The 19,440-nt window shown below is 38.6% G+C and overlaps 1 protein-coding gene across 2 annotated transcripts in view; it reads right to left on the minus strand.

The window, feature by feature from the left end:
- Positions 1–305: 305 nt before the first annotated feature.
- The window catches only part of acvr2aa (activin A receptor type 2Aa), an 82,675-nt gene continuing 63,540 nt past the window's right edge, over positions 306–19,440 (minus strand). For both annotated transcript variants that reach the window (XM_077216421.1, XM_077216420.1), the window contains exons 5-11: positions 13,559–13,702; positions 11,393–11,536; positions 10,565–10,710; positions 10,144–10,258; positions 9,077–9,215; positions 4,000–4,130; positions 306–3,911 (exon numbers count right to left, since the gene is read on the minus strand). In XM_077216421.1, the coding sequence (XP_077072536.1) occupies positions 3,717–3,911; positions 4,000–4,130; positions 9,077–9,215; positions 10,144–10,258; positions 10,565–10,710; positions 11,393–11,536; positions 13,559–13,702 (1,014 nt within the window). In that variant the 3' untranslated portion in view covers positions 306–3,716. The remainder of the gene's footprint in view (positions 3,912–3,999; positions 4,131–9,076; positions 9,216–10,143; positions 10,259–10,564; positions 10,711–11,392; positions 11,537–13,558; positions 13,703–19,440) is intronic.

Consider the following 19,440-nt stretch of genomic DNA (forward strand, 5'->3'; position numbering starts at 1 on the left):
AATCTATGGTAAAATCTTTAAATCAAAAAGGGTACAATGAGGTGAAATGCTGACATCTAGTGGTGTGATCACACACAACAGCTATTCATCAAATACACGTCCAGGCTGGACAGTACTGACCTTAGCTTTGAGAAAATGTCAGATTGCCAATATTACAATCAGCAACACAAAGAAAAATATATTTTTTTAGATGCAGTGTTTGTGCTAAAACATTTATCAGTGGAATCTACACCTCTGCCTTTAAAACAGACTGAAATACGCATGACTCTTTTCAGATCAGTCGAGTAATTGAGAGACAGTACACATTTGAGAGCAGTCACTATACTTTATTTGAGGGGAGTAGTAGCATAAAATTTAATCTGTACATTATGTAACAATTACGTCTGATCAGGCCCTGAATGCGTTAAATACTCGAGAGTAAGGTGGACAAAAATGGCATGTCCAGCACAACAGTAATACAGCTGCTCGCACCTAAAATAGAGAGTTTTGGTAAAGTGGAGACATTCACTCAATGAGAAGAAACATTGTCACTGAAGTGTGTCTGAGTGAAAAGACAAAGAGAAGCTGCTGGTCGAATCCCAGGAGCAATTTTTGCAACGCTGCACCATGTTGTCAGTCGTGCTACACTGTTTGTTCAATCTTCTTAACGCTGTGAGTGGAAGTCTGAGGTAAAGGATTGATTCTTTTGTAGTGTTTTATCTGACCAGTTTTAAAAACAGGGAAAGCATCACTTCTCATTTATCCAGAAAAGAAGAATGACAGTTGGGCCATGATATAAATTAATAAAACTAAGATACAGATGTACAAAATTAACATTAAAATATTTAATAATAATATCAATAAAGGATTTCTTTCTTTGTGACAAAAAAACCTCATGCTCTTTTCACAATCTTAAACAACATTCATATGTACATACGGTGCATTTTAAATTGAGTCTTCTACTAAACAGGGGGCTTTTTTTTTTAAAGTTTGGCTTTTCACCTTATTCAACCTTCTTCCCAGATTCCCTAAATAAAACACCAAAAACAGACAAGGGTACAGGACAATACCTAGTGAAAACACTCTACAGGCCAGCAACAGTCACTCAGGCTTAGTGAATCTTCTGTAGTGTTTACAGTCAAAAAGTCAAATTGCAAGAACCTCACAGGAGATGCTCTCAGACCAAGAGCACTCGTCCTCCTAACCCTATAACCTGCAAAGAACTTCAGTTCGGGCTTATAACCACCTGGCCTTCAATTTTGCACCAACAGAGTCCAACGGAAGGCCTTTGAAAGATGGCATGGGCCCTTATTACTTACCATTCTGACAGCAGTCAGATGAAGAACAACAAAATGAGCTGGCTGAGAATGCTACAGTAGAGAGAGATAGAAAGCTTTCATTGAAAGGGCTTGATTGCATACGGTTGTATGAACCTGAACATTGTCAAATGCATCACATGGGGTATCACGAAAGGTAATGAACCAAAATGTCAGAATTTGTTCAGACAAGCAACAGAAATCCGATTTTGTATCATACTCGAATCCGTCTAGATATACGTAGTGTGAATGGGTGAAAAAAACAAACAAACAAACAAACAAACAAGAAACGCAATATTTACAAACCGGATTCAAACCACATCCACATGTGGTTTGAAATCAGATTTTTATGCGTCAAGTCTGAATGGTCAGATCAGATCTCAATTAATTTTTTCACCATTCAGGATTTGACGTTATTAATATCAAAAGCAAAATGAACAAAATCACTGAGCGACTGAATCATATTTCAAGTTTTGTTCAGACAGCAGAAATCTGAATTAGTGTTGTTAGGAAAAACAACCCCACATAAAAATAAGATTTTTTTACAAGCCTGATTCAAATCAGACCCATATGTGGTTTGAAATCAGATTAATTGTAAAAAGATTTCAGGCAGATTTTTCATCATCTGGGATGCAATGTGATAGTAATGAACGACTTACATTGGGACAGATATTGACTACAATATTGACAACAAATGGATCAGATTTCTTGCAAAATGACAGTTGATCCTAAAAATTGGATTTGATAATCAAAATGGATTTAAGTGCAGTGTGAACAAAGTCTTAAGAGCAGCGGCAGAGAAGCTATTCATTTGAAAGACTGTCAGCCAGTCGGCAGAGAGTTACTGCATGTGTTCGGTCCCCATTACAGCATATTATTATCTTAATACTCTCAGATAACCAGGCATCATAACATATGCATAGCATGTCGTAAGCTTGACGTCAACTTCAGTTCATGATGTACATTATGGTTTAAGCAACCCGCTAGGCGCTTATATTTTGACCACACTGGAAGTGGCCTGTGAGCTGTGAAACAGTCCCTGCTTAGGATGTTATTGCACATAATATGACCACACTAATAAGGTGTTATATATTAAGGGCCCTTGCATACATAATACAACAAGGGTAACCAGAATGGCACCAGAGGGCTCAAAGCAAAGGGAAACGCTTCCTGAGACATACTGAGATACAGTTCTTGTAGAAGTGTGTAGAAGGTCGCCTGGCTGCTGATCTGAAACCAGTTTGAAGTGACAGACAGTGATCATAGAAGACTAGGATTGGAGGATTCCAAATGAAAATGGAAATGAGTGATGCCCTGAAGACAGGAAATACTTCAGATTAACAACTAATGAAGGGATTTCCATGACTGCTAACGGGATCTCATGCACAAGCTCCACGTGATAAAGGTTTGAAAAACAAAGGAAAAAAAAAATAAAAGAAAAAAAAATAACACGAGGCATGCACATACGTCAATGTTGTGAGGACACCGCAAACCTATATTGGTAAGTGCTTCTGTATTATTTTCACAAAATTCATATTTTCAGGGATTTTTTTCTTCTCAACAGGTCTCGATAAAGGTCAAAACGGTCACAATGCTAAAACAAAACAAAAACAAAAGTATCACATTTTAAACAGCAGGGCAACACAGAGAACGACTAAAAGAAAGAAGGCAGAACACTGGTTTATGAATGGCCATCGTTTCTTGGCATAATCTGTCATATAAAAAAACGTTTCCCCGTATTTAAAAAGCTTCCGTGCCAAATGGAGGTCATCGAAAAGCCTCTTTTTTAATATCATATAGTGTTACAAAACAAACGTATTATTAGGATGAGAAACTGAGGTATACCTTGTCGAGAGGTTGGTGGTTATCTGACAGAAACTCTGAAAGCTTTCAGAGAAAACACGTGTTGATTTGGGTTGTATCGTCACCCTTTCTGTTGATATCTGTACAGCAGCGTCACACTACACATTCAAAAAGCTGTTTCTTATTGGCATTACAATAGTCATTCATATGAACACATTAAATGTGTTTTTTTACATGGACGTTGCCCTTTTTTATACTGAAATGACACTAGCGCTGTGCGGCGGAGTCTTGTTTACTCCTTGAACGGGAAAGTTTCTTCTCCAAGCAGAGAAACGACAACAACGTTTTTGATGCCGGCTTATAATCTTCCGTCCTTGCCGGAGCACCCCGTGGTACTAGTTTATATATACACACATACATTAACATAGCTGGCTCCAGGTGTACCTGTATTAAACCCAGATTCGGCGCAAAATGTATAGTCTGCATTTGCTCCAGCCGAAAGTACAGGACAATCCTCCAGCATGTCTGAAACCGGCTGTCAGAACAGCTGTCCACCAACATTCCAGACGCGTGTTTTCTGTTCAGTCAGCCCGCAATTCACATGCTGATATCCTCTAGTCATAGACTGGACTCCTTAGGGGGATAGTCCACGTTGGTCACCATGGTTACGACGGTGACTATTTCCTCTGGGGCAGAGATGCTGGTCTGCCGCTGCATTTGGACCACACGTTCCTCGACACATCCCGCGGAGAGACGCGCCTCGGCCTCGTGGTCCCAACACTCCTCTATAGTCTCGCACAGCATGGCCAGACCCTGTGAGACAAATGAACGCGTTATATATCAAGCATAATATTCACTCAATGAAAATTTTTGGTGAGGTTTTAGGATTGACGTTATGTACCGGATGTTTCTGCCAGCACTCCCTGAGAGTGGGCCGAAGCTTTTTGTGGACCACCACCTCCTGCATGTCCTCTAGAGAGGGATGTTGGCCCACCTCCTCCTCAAACGGAAGCATGTACTCGTCAACTGGACCTTCAGAAAAAATGAACAAACATCTGCTCAGATCAGGAAGTCCAATCACTGAGGGTGTTTTCAAACTTGGTTCAGGGAGCTACAAGGGGTACACAGAAAATTTGCAAGACAAAAACAAAAAGTGAATTTTTCAGGTATATGAACCTAAATCATCTGTTTGGTTTTGATTATTATCATCTCTATCGTGGTCATGCTCACGTGACATTGCAGTTCTTCATCATCATGAATGTTTATTAACTGCATGCATTTTTAAGCCATAGCAGTCTAAACATCTGATATATGGTTTTCTAAACGCACAAATCCGAAGAAAAAGCAGACAGTTGGTCGGTTTGCATAACGGAGTCGGTTATGTCTGTGAACGTAAACAGCAAGTGAAGAAATCACATGTGTATATTAGATTTTGTTGCACACGTGTAAACATAAAAATCATTATTTTTCCGATCTGAGCCACTTCCAAACGTAGTTTTAAATCAGATACATATCCGATATCTGGACATCTAAACGTCTAAACGCATGTCCGATTCCTCTTTGAATTCCAAGCCAATACAAGGCAAGGATGACACGTTTATTCACAAATATAGCTTTTTAATGTTGTCTTATGAGGCAGACGTGCCTGTATGTGCTCGCTCACAGCTTTTTATTGAGGTGGGAACTTTATATTTATCTTTGTAAAGAAAAGAAATTGCGTGAACACAGAAACATTCAAGAGCTGGTTTTCAACCTCTGCCCGTGACTTTTATAAATAAAACAGCTTCACTACTAAAAGCTACATATCTCAGCAATCAGGTGAGAACTTTGCTGTAATTAATTAAACCAACAAGCTTCACTATTAGGTTACTCACTCGTGTACGTGCGCACACTCTCTCTCGCTCGCTGTTTCTCGCTGGTTAATTCATTCGAATTCATTTAAAAAAAATATATATATATTGGGCTTTATTTCACTTCAGAATTCTAGATCTGACCTGTAGATAAATGCTGGCAAATAATCATGACCACCCGACATGAATTATGTAAATTATTTTAATAGCACGGCCATTCAAAACCAGGGTCTATCATGTGCGTATTAAAAAGATCACCGAAAATCATTTTGGGCGGGAATTAATGTAAACACAGATATCGGATACCAGTCCTGTCTAAAGTTAATGTAAACAGGGAGGCCAAAAAATCGGATATGGTCAAAAGATCGTTTTTGTGCATTAAGACTTGCAGTGTAAATGCAGACATAGTGAAAGCAACATACTATACAGTACCTTCTATGCTAATAGAGCAGAGTCCGTCAGCAATAGTGGGCGGGGCCACAGCATATGTGACGTCACTGCTAGAATCTGCAAACGGCTTATTCTGAGACACTGCTTATAATTTACAGGGATTTAAAAAAATGAGTGGGTGGACCATTTACCACACTACCGACATACATTTATGTTCAAGCACCACGTGAAAGTGAATTTTGCATAATAGGTTTAACTATTTTGAAATGCAGTTTTTAGGAAATATAGATTTTTGGGGAAAATGTGTTCAGCTCTCCTTCCCAGCAATGTACATTCGTTTAACAATTGTTTGAATTTGTGTTGTATATTTCTAGGTAGTTTCTCAACACTGTCGACTCTATCTTTCTAACCGAGGGTTGTAGCGCAACATTCTCTGTAAAGAAGCCTTTTAACAATATATATATATAACAAAAAGTGCCACGCAAGTAAATTTAAATATAAATTTTTTTTTCCCCAGGGTTTATACATTCTTTTATTATTATTTGCTTAGGCTTTACTAGATTTACAACATTAAAGGTAATAATTTAATTAGTGAAACAAGGCTTAATATGTTTCTCCTACATAATAAGTGTGTCTGTATACACAAACATATATAGCTGTATTTAAATTTTAGAAAAGGGATAGCTAACACAGGTATTCACTCTGGTGAGAAGAAAGTATTATTATATTTAATCAACATTCTTTAGTGTTATACACAGAAAAGCAAAATAAACCAGGGAAGAGCTTTGGAGAAGAGGAAGTTGAACAGAATGACGTTTAACCACCTGATCTGCCATCACACTATCATCCATTCAATCCCATCATGTACTGAACTTAATGAGGTCGTCACACATGACGACCACTGTCACAACAGTCCCAGTCTGCTTCACCATCCACACCTGATCAATACTGTTCCATTATACCAGACAGCAATAATCAATAATGGCGAGCATACTGCACTTACAATGACAGGGTTATTCAGGAGCTCCAGTGGCAGTAAAACATACAGAAAATGTGTGTGTGTGTGTGTGATCACGGCGTGCTGCCAGACTGTTACAACTGTAATATCAATGAAATTATGGTTATTTTCGTCAGTAATGATTTGTTTAATCTGGTGTTTTGCACAGACACAAGAGAGAAAATAATGGAGTTATATTACATTTATTTGAATGAAATTTAACATTTATTTGAAAGAATTATTGAGAGGGAGCAAGAGAAAGAGACTGTGCGTTTGTGAATTTCCTGCGTCTGTGCAACGTCTTTCTACTAATATTGAAGCTTTGAGTTTAATTAATTCTAAAACAGCTATGTTACCATAACCATATCACCTTGTTGCTGATAAATATGATGCAGCGATTCAGTAGCAAAACTAATTCATTAATAAAAGTCACAGGGCCTTATTGCCAACAAATTTCTGTGCACCTGAATGTTTCTGTGTGTGTGCTGCGCGATCTCCGATCTCTATGTGCGAGTGATGAGTGTTTGCATGCTTCAATGAAGGCAGCATCTTAATACAGAATGTGATTAAACTGACTAGAACAACCTGTCCATTACATAGGGCTGGGATAAACGATTATTTTTTTAAACGATTAATCTAGCGATTATTTTTTCGATGCATCGATTAATCTAACGATTCATTTTTCGGCCCGATTCGAATCGATTATCTCCCCATTAATTGACTAATAGCGATTTTTACATGTTGATTTACATATCTGAATGAAAAAAACATGAATTCCTTAACATTGCAGTATTTGTTTATTGCTCTTAAAATTCCAAAATAAAAGACTATGCAAGTGCAAAGTAATGCATTCTTAGCCAGAGGTAGCATTCAATAAAACCTTGAAGCCTTGAAAACACATAGGCCTAGTTTCCTGAAAAAAACTGCAATCTGTCACGACACATAAAGATTATGGTTTAATTTTCTTTTACTGACCAAATTTGAAAGTTGAGACTTTATTAAATGTTACCTTCTTGGTCCTGTCTGTAAGCGCGTTGTCAGTGTCCTCTATGTATTTTTCACGACATTAATAGCTATAAGCGCATACTTGCAGCAGTCTCGCACGCGCTTAGAGCTCGTGTCAATTGCACGTATAGGGATCTCCCAGTCACGTGACCCCTAGCCGCGTGTCAGCCATTTTGACGGACTACATCCGTCAGCTACTCAGTGGCAATGTATCTCTTATTAGGGGTGGGCCACCCCTAATAATAGATCCATTGCCGTGGGTAATATATATTATTAGTATATTATTATACTAATAATATAATTACATAAAACGTTTTGACATTGGGCTACAGTGTGTTAGGTAAATGCATTTACCAGTAACGTTACTGACTATGAAGCTAACTGAGCAGTTTCACGGCTCTCTTCTCTACTCTTTACTACTACTTTAATACTGTTTCTAGCTAATGTTGGTAGGTTTTTTTTTCACTGCAACAAAAAAAAACGTTGAAAAATGTAGTCAACCCATACACCGTTAGAACCGTGAAAAAAATGCACAATAGTTCTATCATAAAGGGCGACAGCTAAGCGTTTGATTAACAAATGATTTTCTGTTTAAAGCAAAATATATATATACATATATCTATCTCGTAAAATTGGGAACCTGATGTCCGGCTAAGACAAGCTTATGTTATGCTGGATGGTAGTGCACACACACATTGCGGATTTCTATGGCAACAGTGGATTTATAACATTTGATCCCGAACTCCGAGAAAATCATTCATTAGCCTTCAAGGGGACAACTTACCTGATCCAAAATGAAGACTGCAAAGCTGTGTTGAGTTGGACTGTGTTGAGTTGGAAGCCAAACAGAAACACCGCCATCAGTGTTTTGCCTGTTTATTGCCGCCAACCACTTGTTTCTCCGTTTTGTTTCTTCTGGGATATGGTATAAAGATATTCCTTTTGTATGATCACGTATCTGATCGCATCCAACTGCACAGCATCGTTCGGGCATGATAGAAATATTTCACGACGAGCTGTATTTTCACCGGCGGTATAGCATTTTCTATTCCGTCAAAATGGCTGCTCCAAATGGCGTGACGTGGCGCGGGACGTCCCTATAAAATGAAGTTAAGAAACGCCACAGGTCGCTGCATTTCACTGCGCTTCATGAAATTTTTCCTTTTGTGTGAAGAAGCCATTCGCCGGAGATGTGTTAAAAGATAGCGGAGTGCATTCATGATTAGGCTTTTACGGTATAATAATCATCCTGGCGCCGGGTCTGAGTGAGTAATTTACTCTTTAAAATAAAATACTTTATTTTACTCATTTAAGACTGCTCTTATGAGGACACTCGACAATACGGACAGTTTGGCATAATTTGTGTGTGTATGGTTCGTTCAAGCCCGAAAGAGAACTCGATACTGACGCACATTTTTCTGTGGGTTGTGTGTGTGTGTGTGTGTACTTTAGAGGAACGAGTGCGTGCCACCTTGCACTTCTGATAGTTTGAGGAGCCACTCGTGTTGCTACTACTCTCCGCGCCGCAATCTTTGTTTTGGGTCTGACGAATCGACCCGCATATTTTGCGTCAACGTATTTTTTGCGTCAACGTCATCGATGACGTCGACGCGTTGTCCCAGCCCTACATGGTTTGAATGTACACTTTCCTGCCAATAAGAATTGAGTATTCAGAAAGACTGTGGTGTAATAACTCATACAACTGTACAGCTGAACAGCAGCTCACGCATTCGTACCATCAGATGCAGTGCAGCGGGCCGCCAGCTCCCACAGCACCAGCCCGACCGCATACATGTCTATCCTGAGGAAAGAGTCTCGCTGGAAGTTGATGGCCCCCTCCAACACCTCCGGGGCCATGTAACGCCTGGTTCCCACCTGGAGCGCACAGAGAGACCACCTTCTGATTAGCACAACAGTCAAAACAGTACATGTAAATGCATATAGTCTGCCTGAATGAGTAAAGCATAAGGGAATTGTGGGCTAGGATGCAGCTGCCAGAGCAAATTTTACATTAAAGTATATCTATGTATATGTAGAGGGGAACTAACTGTACTTCAGTACCGGCAAGTCATTACAATAAAAACAGTATTGATACAAGTCCTTCTACAATCTTTCTGCCAGCTTTGCAGTCAATTCAGTCATGGTTTCAATATGGATGGTCCAGACAGCCTAATAAACACTACTAGTGAATATCTTAAGGGTTGTACGTCTTGTAGAACACAAAAAAATAGATTACTTTTTTAATTTTATTCAATGACTGAATGTTTAGCAATACATTTCTAACATTTATAATGTGTTTAGATTTTTTTTTTAGAATTGCCTTTACAGGGACTTTAATACTTCAGACTGCTCTTAAAAACCTGAAAAACATCAACCATAATTAATTTGTATCAATTTTTTCTTGTTTTTAATTGTTATATTTGTTCGTGATTTTATTACCAGCTATTTACTTGAATAATTTCTTGGAAAAACATCAAGATGCGTTTACTTCATCGAGAAAAACTCCTGCTAAATGCCATGGTTATAATTGAATTTGTTATCATTTATATTAACATTTATATTATAATTTAACCTTTTACATAAAAGAGTGTGTTCAATTGCATATGTTTTTGTTGTGATATTGATAATGTAATTTCACAGCTCATTCGATATCAACTACTGACATTTTGGTCTATTATGTGGACAGCTGAGATACAGCCTCTGATACACCTCCACAGAATCATATTCATATTTAAACACACTTCACACCACCAACCCTCGCACAAAGGGCGGCACTTCAATCAGCACTGGCTCCAACACTTACCTGCCCATGCGTGTCCCCAGCTGACTTCCCTGCCTCAAACTTCAGAGCCAGACCAAAATCAGCTATACAAGCCGTCAGGTTTGTCTTCAGCAGAACGTTCTTGCTCTTAATATCCCTGTGCACGTATAATACAAGTTTAAATATGTAAAAATTGCTTCAATTGATCACAACAAAGAAATTTTTAAGACTGCTTCAGCAGTTTGTGTCTATACAACAAAAGTCAGTGGGGTCAAAAACAACACTGGACCTCATTGACTTCCACTGTATGGACAAAAAAACAGAGACCCATTTAAAAAAAATATTTTGTGCAATTAAGTCATACAGGTTTGAAACAACATGCGAGACAAGATTTAGACCAAATGTCTACCGTTCAGTATATCTAAGAACCACAATGGTTTTTAGATGGTTGTATATTTCTAACCTGTGTGCGATGGCCGGTTTGTGGCCATCTCTGTGTCCTGGGAAGTCAGAGTGCAAGTAAGCCAGTCCTCGAGCCATGGTCTGAGCGATGTGACACAGCTCATTCCACGTCACCACGTTGGCCTTCAGGTAGTCTGTCAGGGAGCCCTGCACACAGACAGCAGAGACGCGTGGATCAATCATGGCTGTGCTTCAGCCTGCAGTATAAACAACTAAAACTTTTTAACTCGCAATAAAAAGTATAAACTCAGCAATAACACAAAGACTTAACTGCTGATAAAGTAACTCGCTTTGAGCACTATTATAACACATATTGACTCAAAAATATTGAATCATCTTTTTATGAAAATCATTTCTTTAGTATAATTGGATCCTACCGGGCATCAACATGACTAATGAAAAACGTTTCTTTTGTAATGAATCTTTTGTCACTTCATTCTTTCTACCCCTTAAGAACATCTCAAGTAGAATACCTTCATAACAAAATGTTTTATAGACATAGCAAATTTACTGCATCAATGGCGTTCAAAAAATAGCCATGTGATGTATTAATTCTCTTTTCATTTATCACTCTTTTTTTGTCATGTTTATTTGAGTGTTCAGCTACTGGGATTGGTAATTTTAATGAGAAAAACTCAAGTCTGTAGTCTAAAGTTTTTTATATATCAAATAAATAAAAGACTTTAAATTGAATTAGCAATATAATGTAATCCCTGCTGATAATGATGGCAGAGAGATTTGTAAACTTTGAGAAACTAAAATATGGATCTAGAAATGTTCCTCCTTTTAAGTGCAGGCCAATGCTGTCCAGTCCCATTCAGTTCCAGACCTTTTCATGGTAAGCTGTGATGAGCCACAATTCAATGTCCAGGTTGCTTCCTCTCTTCTCGGCCCCGATGAAATGTAGAACGTTTTCATGCCTCATGCCAGGGAGATTGTAAATGTCATACTCATTCTGCCAAGACAGCTTGTCCTGAGAAAGACGCAAAGTACACAGTTATTACGACATACTGGCATGATGGCCAAATCCCTAAACACTGATCCACTGGTCAGTCGACATCAGTAGGGCTGCTAACTGACTTTTAAAACAATTGACACATCAAGTCTTAGCTGACATTTACAATCAACTCAGATTATTTAAGTAAGCAGTCATTTACCAGAGCAAATTATTACATGGTTAATTGATAGATGGAACATGATTTCACCAAGCAGCAAGCACCAAACTCCAAGCTGTAACTCTAAAGGGGGTCGCACACCGGACGAGAAGCACAGCGCCGCGCCGTGTCTAGGACAACTCGAGGTATCACACACCGGACGCGCACTTTCTCAGTTTATGGCCAGCAATATTGTTATGATTAAGGACATTATGGAATTAAGATAATGTCTGTACTATGTAATGATTGTACTGTACAATTAAATACAATCGTTGCTAAGTCTGCAGTCTGAACACACTTTACCTCAGAGTGTCCGTTAATTGAATGAATTGAGAATCTCGTCTGAAAATCATATAACATCAGCAATTTTCATTCAAGCAGCTGATTTCTGTAAATGAATGTAAAACTAAATGTATATTGCAGCACAGGGTGAAGTCAGTATATACATTAATGACAATTTGAGACAAATAAATGTAAATTTAATATAAAACTATGTAAATGGCGCTCTGTGGCGCGGCAGGGTTTTGAAAAAGGTCCTGAGCCGTAGCTGGGCGTCGCCGGTGTGTGTACACTCATAGAGAATAACTGTACGTTCACACCGCCGCCGACTTGAGCGTCAAAGAAGCTCTGTCCGCTCTGTCAAGGACGCTTGTCAAAAAGCACGGGGAAGCTCGTTGACGCTTTGGACGCTCTGACGTAGCAGGGAGAAGAGAAGTGTCACAACATGAAATGTAATAAACAGAAAAAAACAAGCAATACATTGAAGAAACCTTTTATAATGACAGCATTTTTATAACTGTTTTGGTCACTTTTGGTCGGGGAAAAAAATAATAATTAGCTATTATTATTATTATTATTTGCATTAGGCTATTATTTGCATTAGTGCAATTGGTCAAATCTTTGTCACCGTGAGCAAATGAATTGCATTCCCATGCCTCGTTCTTTTGTAACTGGTCCCTGTAAGCAAACAACGTCATGTCATATATGTTAGGAAACCCAGCAACAGCGATTATCAGCTTCTCCTCCATTTTCTCGGAACTAATGTTTTGGTAGGAACGAAAGTTCACATCGTATGTTTCTCCGGAATCAGCCAGAGTGAAGGACGTCTTTATTCTGATTGGTTTCTGGCGTTTTGCCGCTGCTTGCCGCTGAACCGCGTCATAGCTAATTACCATAAAGTTGAGCTTCTTTCAACTTTCTGATTGACGCTGAAAACGCCGAAAACGCCCAAAACGCGACGCCGAGGGATTTGACGCTCCTTGCAGCTGAGAGAAGCCAGCTTCCATTGAAAATGAATGACTTCCGGCCGCTTTGGAAGCTCAAGTCGGCGGCGGTGTGAACGCACCTTAATGTGTTCGAATTTTAAAGACATGGCGCTGCTCGACGCGACGTTGCGCTTCTCGTCCGGTGTGGGAACCCCTTAAGAGAGAGACAGCTCCTGTTAGGTGTTTTCCACTAAGGAATTTTCATTTCATTTCAAGAAATACATATTTATCTTTACATCATTTATGTATTGTGATTTAATTCATGTATATTTAACACTTTTCTATTGGAATATATTGTAAAAATTTAATTTATTCCTGTGAATTTTCAGCAGTCCTTTCTTCAGTGTCACATCCTTCAAAAATCATTCTAATATGCCTAATTTCTAAGATTATTTGATGAACAGAAATTTCAAATCCGCATTTATTTGAAATAGAAATGCTTTGTAACAATGTAATGTGTGCTTCACAGGCTGACACATGGCTCAGCTTCACGTTTGGCTGAGTAATTGGTTAAGCAGGTTAGATTAACTCATCAGCTTTAGAAGCTGATTCCCTGGCCTCGGGTCCACGTGGTACCTGAATGGGGAATATCTTCACTGCCACATAGTCATTAAGCAGCTGAGCCTTCCACACACAGCCAAAGCGCCCTCTAGCTTTGATTTCCAACAACTGCAGTGGCTTCTGAACCAGGGTGGGAGACGGCGGCATGGGTCCAGGGTCCTATAAAGACAACAAATAAGGAAGTGTAAGCAATAGGGTTGGTTAAACAGACTATCTGTAGGTGTGATAACTGCTGAAGACTTCATCACTATGGTGACCATCCACAAACAGCATGTTTCACAGCGACTCTCTAAATAACACTCTGGCTGTGCTGATTTATAAACACCCTATGCAGGGTTATTAGAGTGACATCATTAACCACCAAGGTCATTTCAAAAAGATGTGTGTACAGGGAAGGGCCATTCAAAATGATCTTTACAGATGGACACTGTCCGGAATTCAGACCCTGAAATTAACCCATGACTCTTATTGAAAACATCATCTCCGTTTTGTTGATTACTGGTTCCACAGGTGAATTGTCATTCCCACTTTAAAGGAGTTCAGGGTCGGTTCATGCTAGATTTTATTTTCAATTTTATGTACATGCAAACGCAAGAGAATGGGTACACAAGCACATGCAAAGAATTTGTCTTGACTAAACCCTGACCTGTTAATTAGCATAGAGAAAATATGTTTGACAAATAAGATTTAAAACATCCAGATTGAATTCTTGGATTATATTCAATCACGGAGGAAACTCACATTTTGGTAGTTTTAGGTCATGTTTTACATACATGACCATCCGAACGTTTGGGAACAGTTATATTTTTTGAAATTAGTCTCTAATGCTCATCAAAACTCAAATTTTTTATACATAATGTAAAAAATAGGAAATATTTTGAAAATGTTTTAATGTTTTAAAATACAATTCATTCCTCTTATGGTAAAAGCTAAACCTTTGATCAATTTACTGTGTCCTTCCTGAATAAAAGTATTAATTTCTTTCAAAAATAGATACAATCTTACCAACCCTGAACCTTTTAATGTTTGTGTAAGAGAAGTGAATAACACAAGCAACAGTTCAGAAGAGAAACTGCATGAATTTATAGTTCTAAAGCCAGTAATCACCAATACATTTTTAATCGAATCGTGAACCCATGAATGTTTATTTGAATCGTGTGATTCCAAAAGATTCCCACCCCTACTATTGTGCCAGATACCTTATATGAAATAACACATGCAAATAATACTAGCTGATTGCGGTGATGTGGTGGGGTAAAGGTGGACCCATGCCATGCAGCTGAGCTGCATAAAGCTTTGACAGAAGGGGCTTATGGGAGTTGAAGTTCAGAGCTTGTTAAACATAATCCACAGCTTCTGTAAGTGGACCACAGATGTGATAATCAGCTGACCTAGTTTGTGCGTGCTGTGAAATGCACTGGCATGCCATTACACCTAGAAGGATTGAACCTTTCTAAATATGCCCTACGTAGGCAGAGACCATTTAGCAGTTCATCTAAATGCATGAGTGTGCGCTGTCTACACCCGACATGACCTTTTCTGACCAATTATACTTTGTCAGCAAAACACAATAGGCTGTTTCCCGCTTATCAAATAAGCTAATCCCAGTTATTCAAGTGAATCAGTGTAGGAAAGCAATATAGATGGCATCTGTAGGCACGAACCCAAACCCTGCCGCTGTGATGGCTGAGCCTGCCATACTGCTCCCCTAATTCTCAACAAATTTCACATAAATAAATAAATTAATACTAGGAATAAAAATGACCAAGGGACATTCTTTACAGGTCATCAGAACAACCTACTTCTCAGTAGCCGCTTTTCCAATCTCGGGCCAGTGCGAGCCAGGGCTTTCAATGGGCCGGGCTAGGCTAATAACTAGTAGCACAGAGCCCAAAACTATGCTGCGTTCCCACCGTCAGGCCAGAAACTCCGCAGCGCTTCACTAAAACCCGCCCATAACCTCTGGAGGAACGTCACACAAACCCATCATTTCACCAACAAATGGACATTTTATCAGAAAACTAATCAGAAAGAAATCACTGGAAACTAGTGAGATTGCAAAACGAACATGATAAAAATGACCGTTTGTTGGCATTTTTGTTGTTTACTTAAAGATTTAAAACCCAAGCATTGATGTTTTACCATAGTTTTACAATAATAAGTGATACATTGATCATAAGGAATTAATTTGCCAAGATTGCAAATTAGTCAGAAATAAAATTGTATTTACCGTTATCACAAAAGAAAGAGGAAACACGTACTTGATCAGTCGCATCTCTTTCTGTATATTTGTAGTCACTGGACAGTATGTTTACATCACATTCAGAAAGAATGATCATTTCTACAAATTTTCCACCAAAAATACGACCTGAGGAGCTTTAGCACTCTCTCCAGTGACAGTTATATTTTCAGTCAGAGAAACAGAGGAAGCTCCTGAAAAAAAGGAGTTGCTTTATGTTATGACATATACAGAACTAAATATGGATCAGAGACTCCGGTATAAAGAGACGATTAGTACTGACAGTTAAAAAAAAATACACGATTGTAATAGCCTATGTGATATGTCTTGATTTCTTCAAGCGGTTGTATTTACCATGTTTACTATGGTAATTGTTAGTGTGCATAGTCTTTTGCATCGCATATAAATATTTCTGCCTTATACGGTGACCAGAATCCACATCGGATCACAAACAGAAGTTATTTCAAACACTCGCTGCTGTCTGAAAGTGAGTTTTGAGCTAAAATGATTTTAAAAGTCTTTAATGCTGATGTTAGCTGGTATATGAAATCATCCGCGCACTGCCATCACAGGCAAACTCCACCCCTGTTCATGACCACTCCTCAAGCCCAAACTGGCCCGCTTTGGGCCAAGGTATTTGGCGGGCCAAAAAACCCTGGCCATTGGCAACACAGTTAGTGTTAGTCTTAAGTGCTTGAACAGGGAAAAAACAGCTTAATTTGGCCTCCCTTAGAAACAAATGCTCAATAAGTAGGTAGGATAAAGAAAGGCTGTCCACAGAGCACCTGCTGAAATGTGTTTTGGAGTTCAGGCAAAAGTAGGACAAATGGAGAACAGGCATGTTTTTATATGTGGCCTACATTTCTACCAACTGGGGTGGGGGTGGGGGGGTGGGGGGAGAAGGCACCGATTGTTCTGAACAGAGACTCCTTAGCATATGGATCTGGGTTGTTAACTAACTTTTCTCCAAGTCCTCAAGGAAACAAATGCCGAAGAAAAGTACATCACATGACTGTGGGTGGGAGGAGACGAGGTTAAAGAACAGAACATCCATCATGCATGCAGAGAAGAAAACAAAAAACGGTCAGGGTGCAGGCGAGAAAGAGAATACTTCTGAGATGGCAATGCTTTGCTTTTACACAAACCGAGAGAGCTGACAAGTAATGAGGGAATATATAGGTAAGGGAGGGACTGAGCTCCTAAGGGGGACGTAACCCTCACCCTGACCTCACACACCTACACCCACACAGGTCAGGGTCATGTTTACTTTTCCATTTGCCCAAACGTCAGTCACTAAACAGAGACCACTCATAAACATGATGACAGTAGGGAAGTGTCTGCCCCTGGGGCAGCAGAAGTAGATGGAGGAAAAGGCTGGCATTTTTAAAGCATTCCTTTTCCAAAATAAAGTAAAATAAAGAACAACACAGGTAATTTAAGAGGGCTATCCATCTACCCAGATGCCTGTGGCAGATATAGTATTTCAGTGAGCAGGTTACTGGAGTTGTTTGGTCTCTTTATTTTCAGACTTTGAACAACACAGTGGAAAAAGTCCAACGGACACTTGTTATACGGGTGAAGCATTCATACATGTATTAAGTCTCAGTGACCACAGATGTCCCTAATTTTTATATCGTAAGCACCCGACACTTTGCATAGCTAGTTTTAAAAAAGATAACTCTTTTCTTTCTCATTTTAAACACATACATTCTGTAAAAATTCAATCAGTCAGTTTGTTTTTGCATTCAGCCCACAAGGACAGCTCACAGAAACACTAACCTTCATTATTATGTGGTACATCACATTCTCATCACATTCAATTCAGATGTATTAGCTGATTGAAATTTTTGATTGTTACATCTTGTCGATGCATGTCTGAATAGTTTTAATAGATTAAATTAATCTGATGCAAATAATGTTTTTATTGCACTCAAATCTTTAAGCATTGTTATTAAGTCTACTGTAAATTTTCTGTGTGGAAAAAATATTTGGATTTCTATAACAAAAAAGCCTCCCCATAATGTCCATGACTGTTTACCAAGACTAAACTTTTTGAAGAAAGCAAGTGCATTTGGGGGCTTTTGATCTCTTGTGAATTATTTACATACAGTTGTTCATTAGGAAGACACATTTAGACCAAAGCAATACACAGTAGGAATGCACCGAAATTAAAATTCTTGGCCGAAGCCGAATAATAATGAAACGCTTGGCAGAAGCCGAATAATAATGAAACGCTTGGCCGAAGGCCAAAGGCCGAATACCGAACGAGGTGTTTCACATTTTTTTCCATTTATTTTGCCAATTTTTTCACCATTGGATTTAATTAAATAGTAAAAATATGCTTTTTTACTATTTTGTCTTGCTTTTCAGAGAAAAAAATCAAATTGCAAAAATACAATTTATGTAACACTGAATTTTTTTTAACATTCCAGCAGATATTATTTAAACAAAGCACAATATAGCTTTAAATAAATAAATTAGTAAAATGAAAAATATATTTTTATTTGGCCATCTTTGAAGCCCCCCTTCTTGAATAGCCTATGTTAGGCCTATAACTGACTGCTGAAAGAATGTAACCAAAAAAGTGAAAAGTTTGAAAAGTACAAAAAAATGTGGATGAACCCACAACAAATTAATAACTGTCCTAGACATAAGCCTTCATTTGTGGTTTACATACACTTTATCGTGGGCGTTAACAGGTTTGCATGGATTCCCTTAGATCATTTGGGTTTCAATATAGCGCGCGCTCTCCGTGGCGATTAGCAGATAAGGAGTTGCCATGAGAACGACTGACATCTCTCTCTTTTCATACAGATTACATAAACAGAGAATATTTGTTTTCGTTTTGAATTAGATCATTTAAAAGTAGACAATTAAATGATTAAAAAGATAGATTGCCTTTGCCTGTGTGACTAGTATTGCCTGAGTTTTGTTTAAGTTTAGAGACGTGCTCCAGAAAAAAAGTTAACTGAGACAGAGGCAGAAAGCACACCCTGTTTATTTTCTTTATTTTACAAAAGCACAGTTTTGTTTTGATTGTAAGTGGACACAAGTAGACATTTAACAGTTTATTTTTTCATATTTCTTAAGTCTGCATTTAAGGGACAATAATTGACGGAGTATTTAAGTCTATTTTGCTGCTATGTGAAAAAAATCCAGCAAAACGCGGCGGCGCTTTTGTCAACTACAGAGGGTTAAAATACGCTTTAGTGCAGCAAGTAAGGGTACAACGTCTGCCACAGATGCATCAGATGAGCTTCTCTTTTGTTATCTGCTCAAAGGGGGCATGTTGGCTCCATTTATAAAGCGCACGCCTCTCACTCTACGCTGGTTGCTATTTGATCGCGTCATCAAAAACGTCATTGTTCGGTCAAATTTATTCGGTCTTTTTACTTATTTTTCTGTCTTTTAACCGAATAATTTCGGTTGCCGAACATTCGGTGCATCCCTAGTACACAGCATATGTAATGTATACAATGTAATGTAATGCAAAGCAAAATCCTTACAGAACTAAATAGATATATAAGTGCCAGAGTGCATCTTATCAGTTCTGACACAAGGATGGATAAAAGCATCAATGTGATGTTTTGTAATAAATCTTCAGAATGGACTAAATCTGTGGGGGTGGGGTGGGGGTGGGATCCAGTTTTAAAAGCAA

The sequence above is a fragment of the Siphateles boraxobius genome, unplaced genomic scaffold (genome assembly GCF_051911475.1).
Source record: "Siphateles boraxobius isolate OS27281-9 unplaced genomic scaffold, OSU_SipBor_1 7, whole genome shotgun sequence".
Classification (NCBI taxonomy): Eukaryota; Metazoa; Chordata; class Actinopteri; order Cypriniformes; family Leuciscidae; genus Siphateles; species Siphateles boraxobius.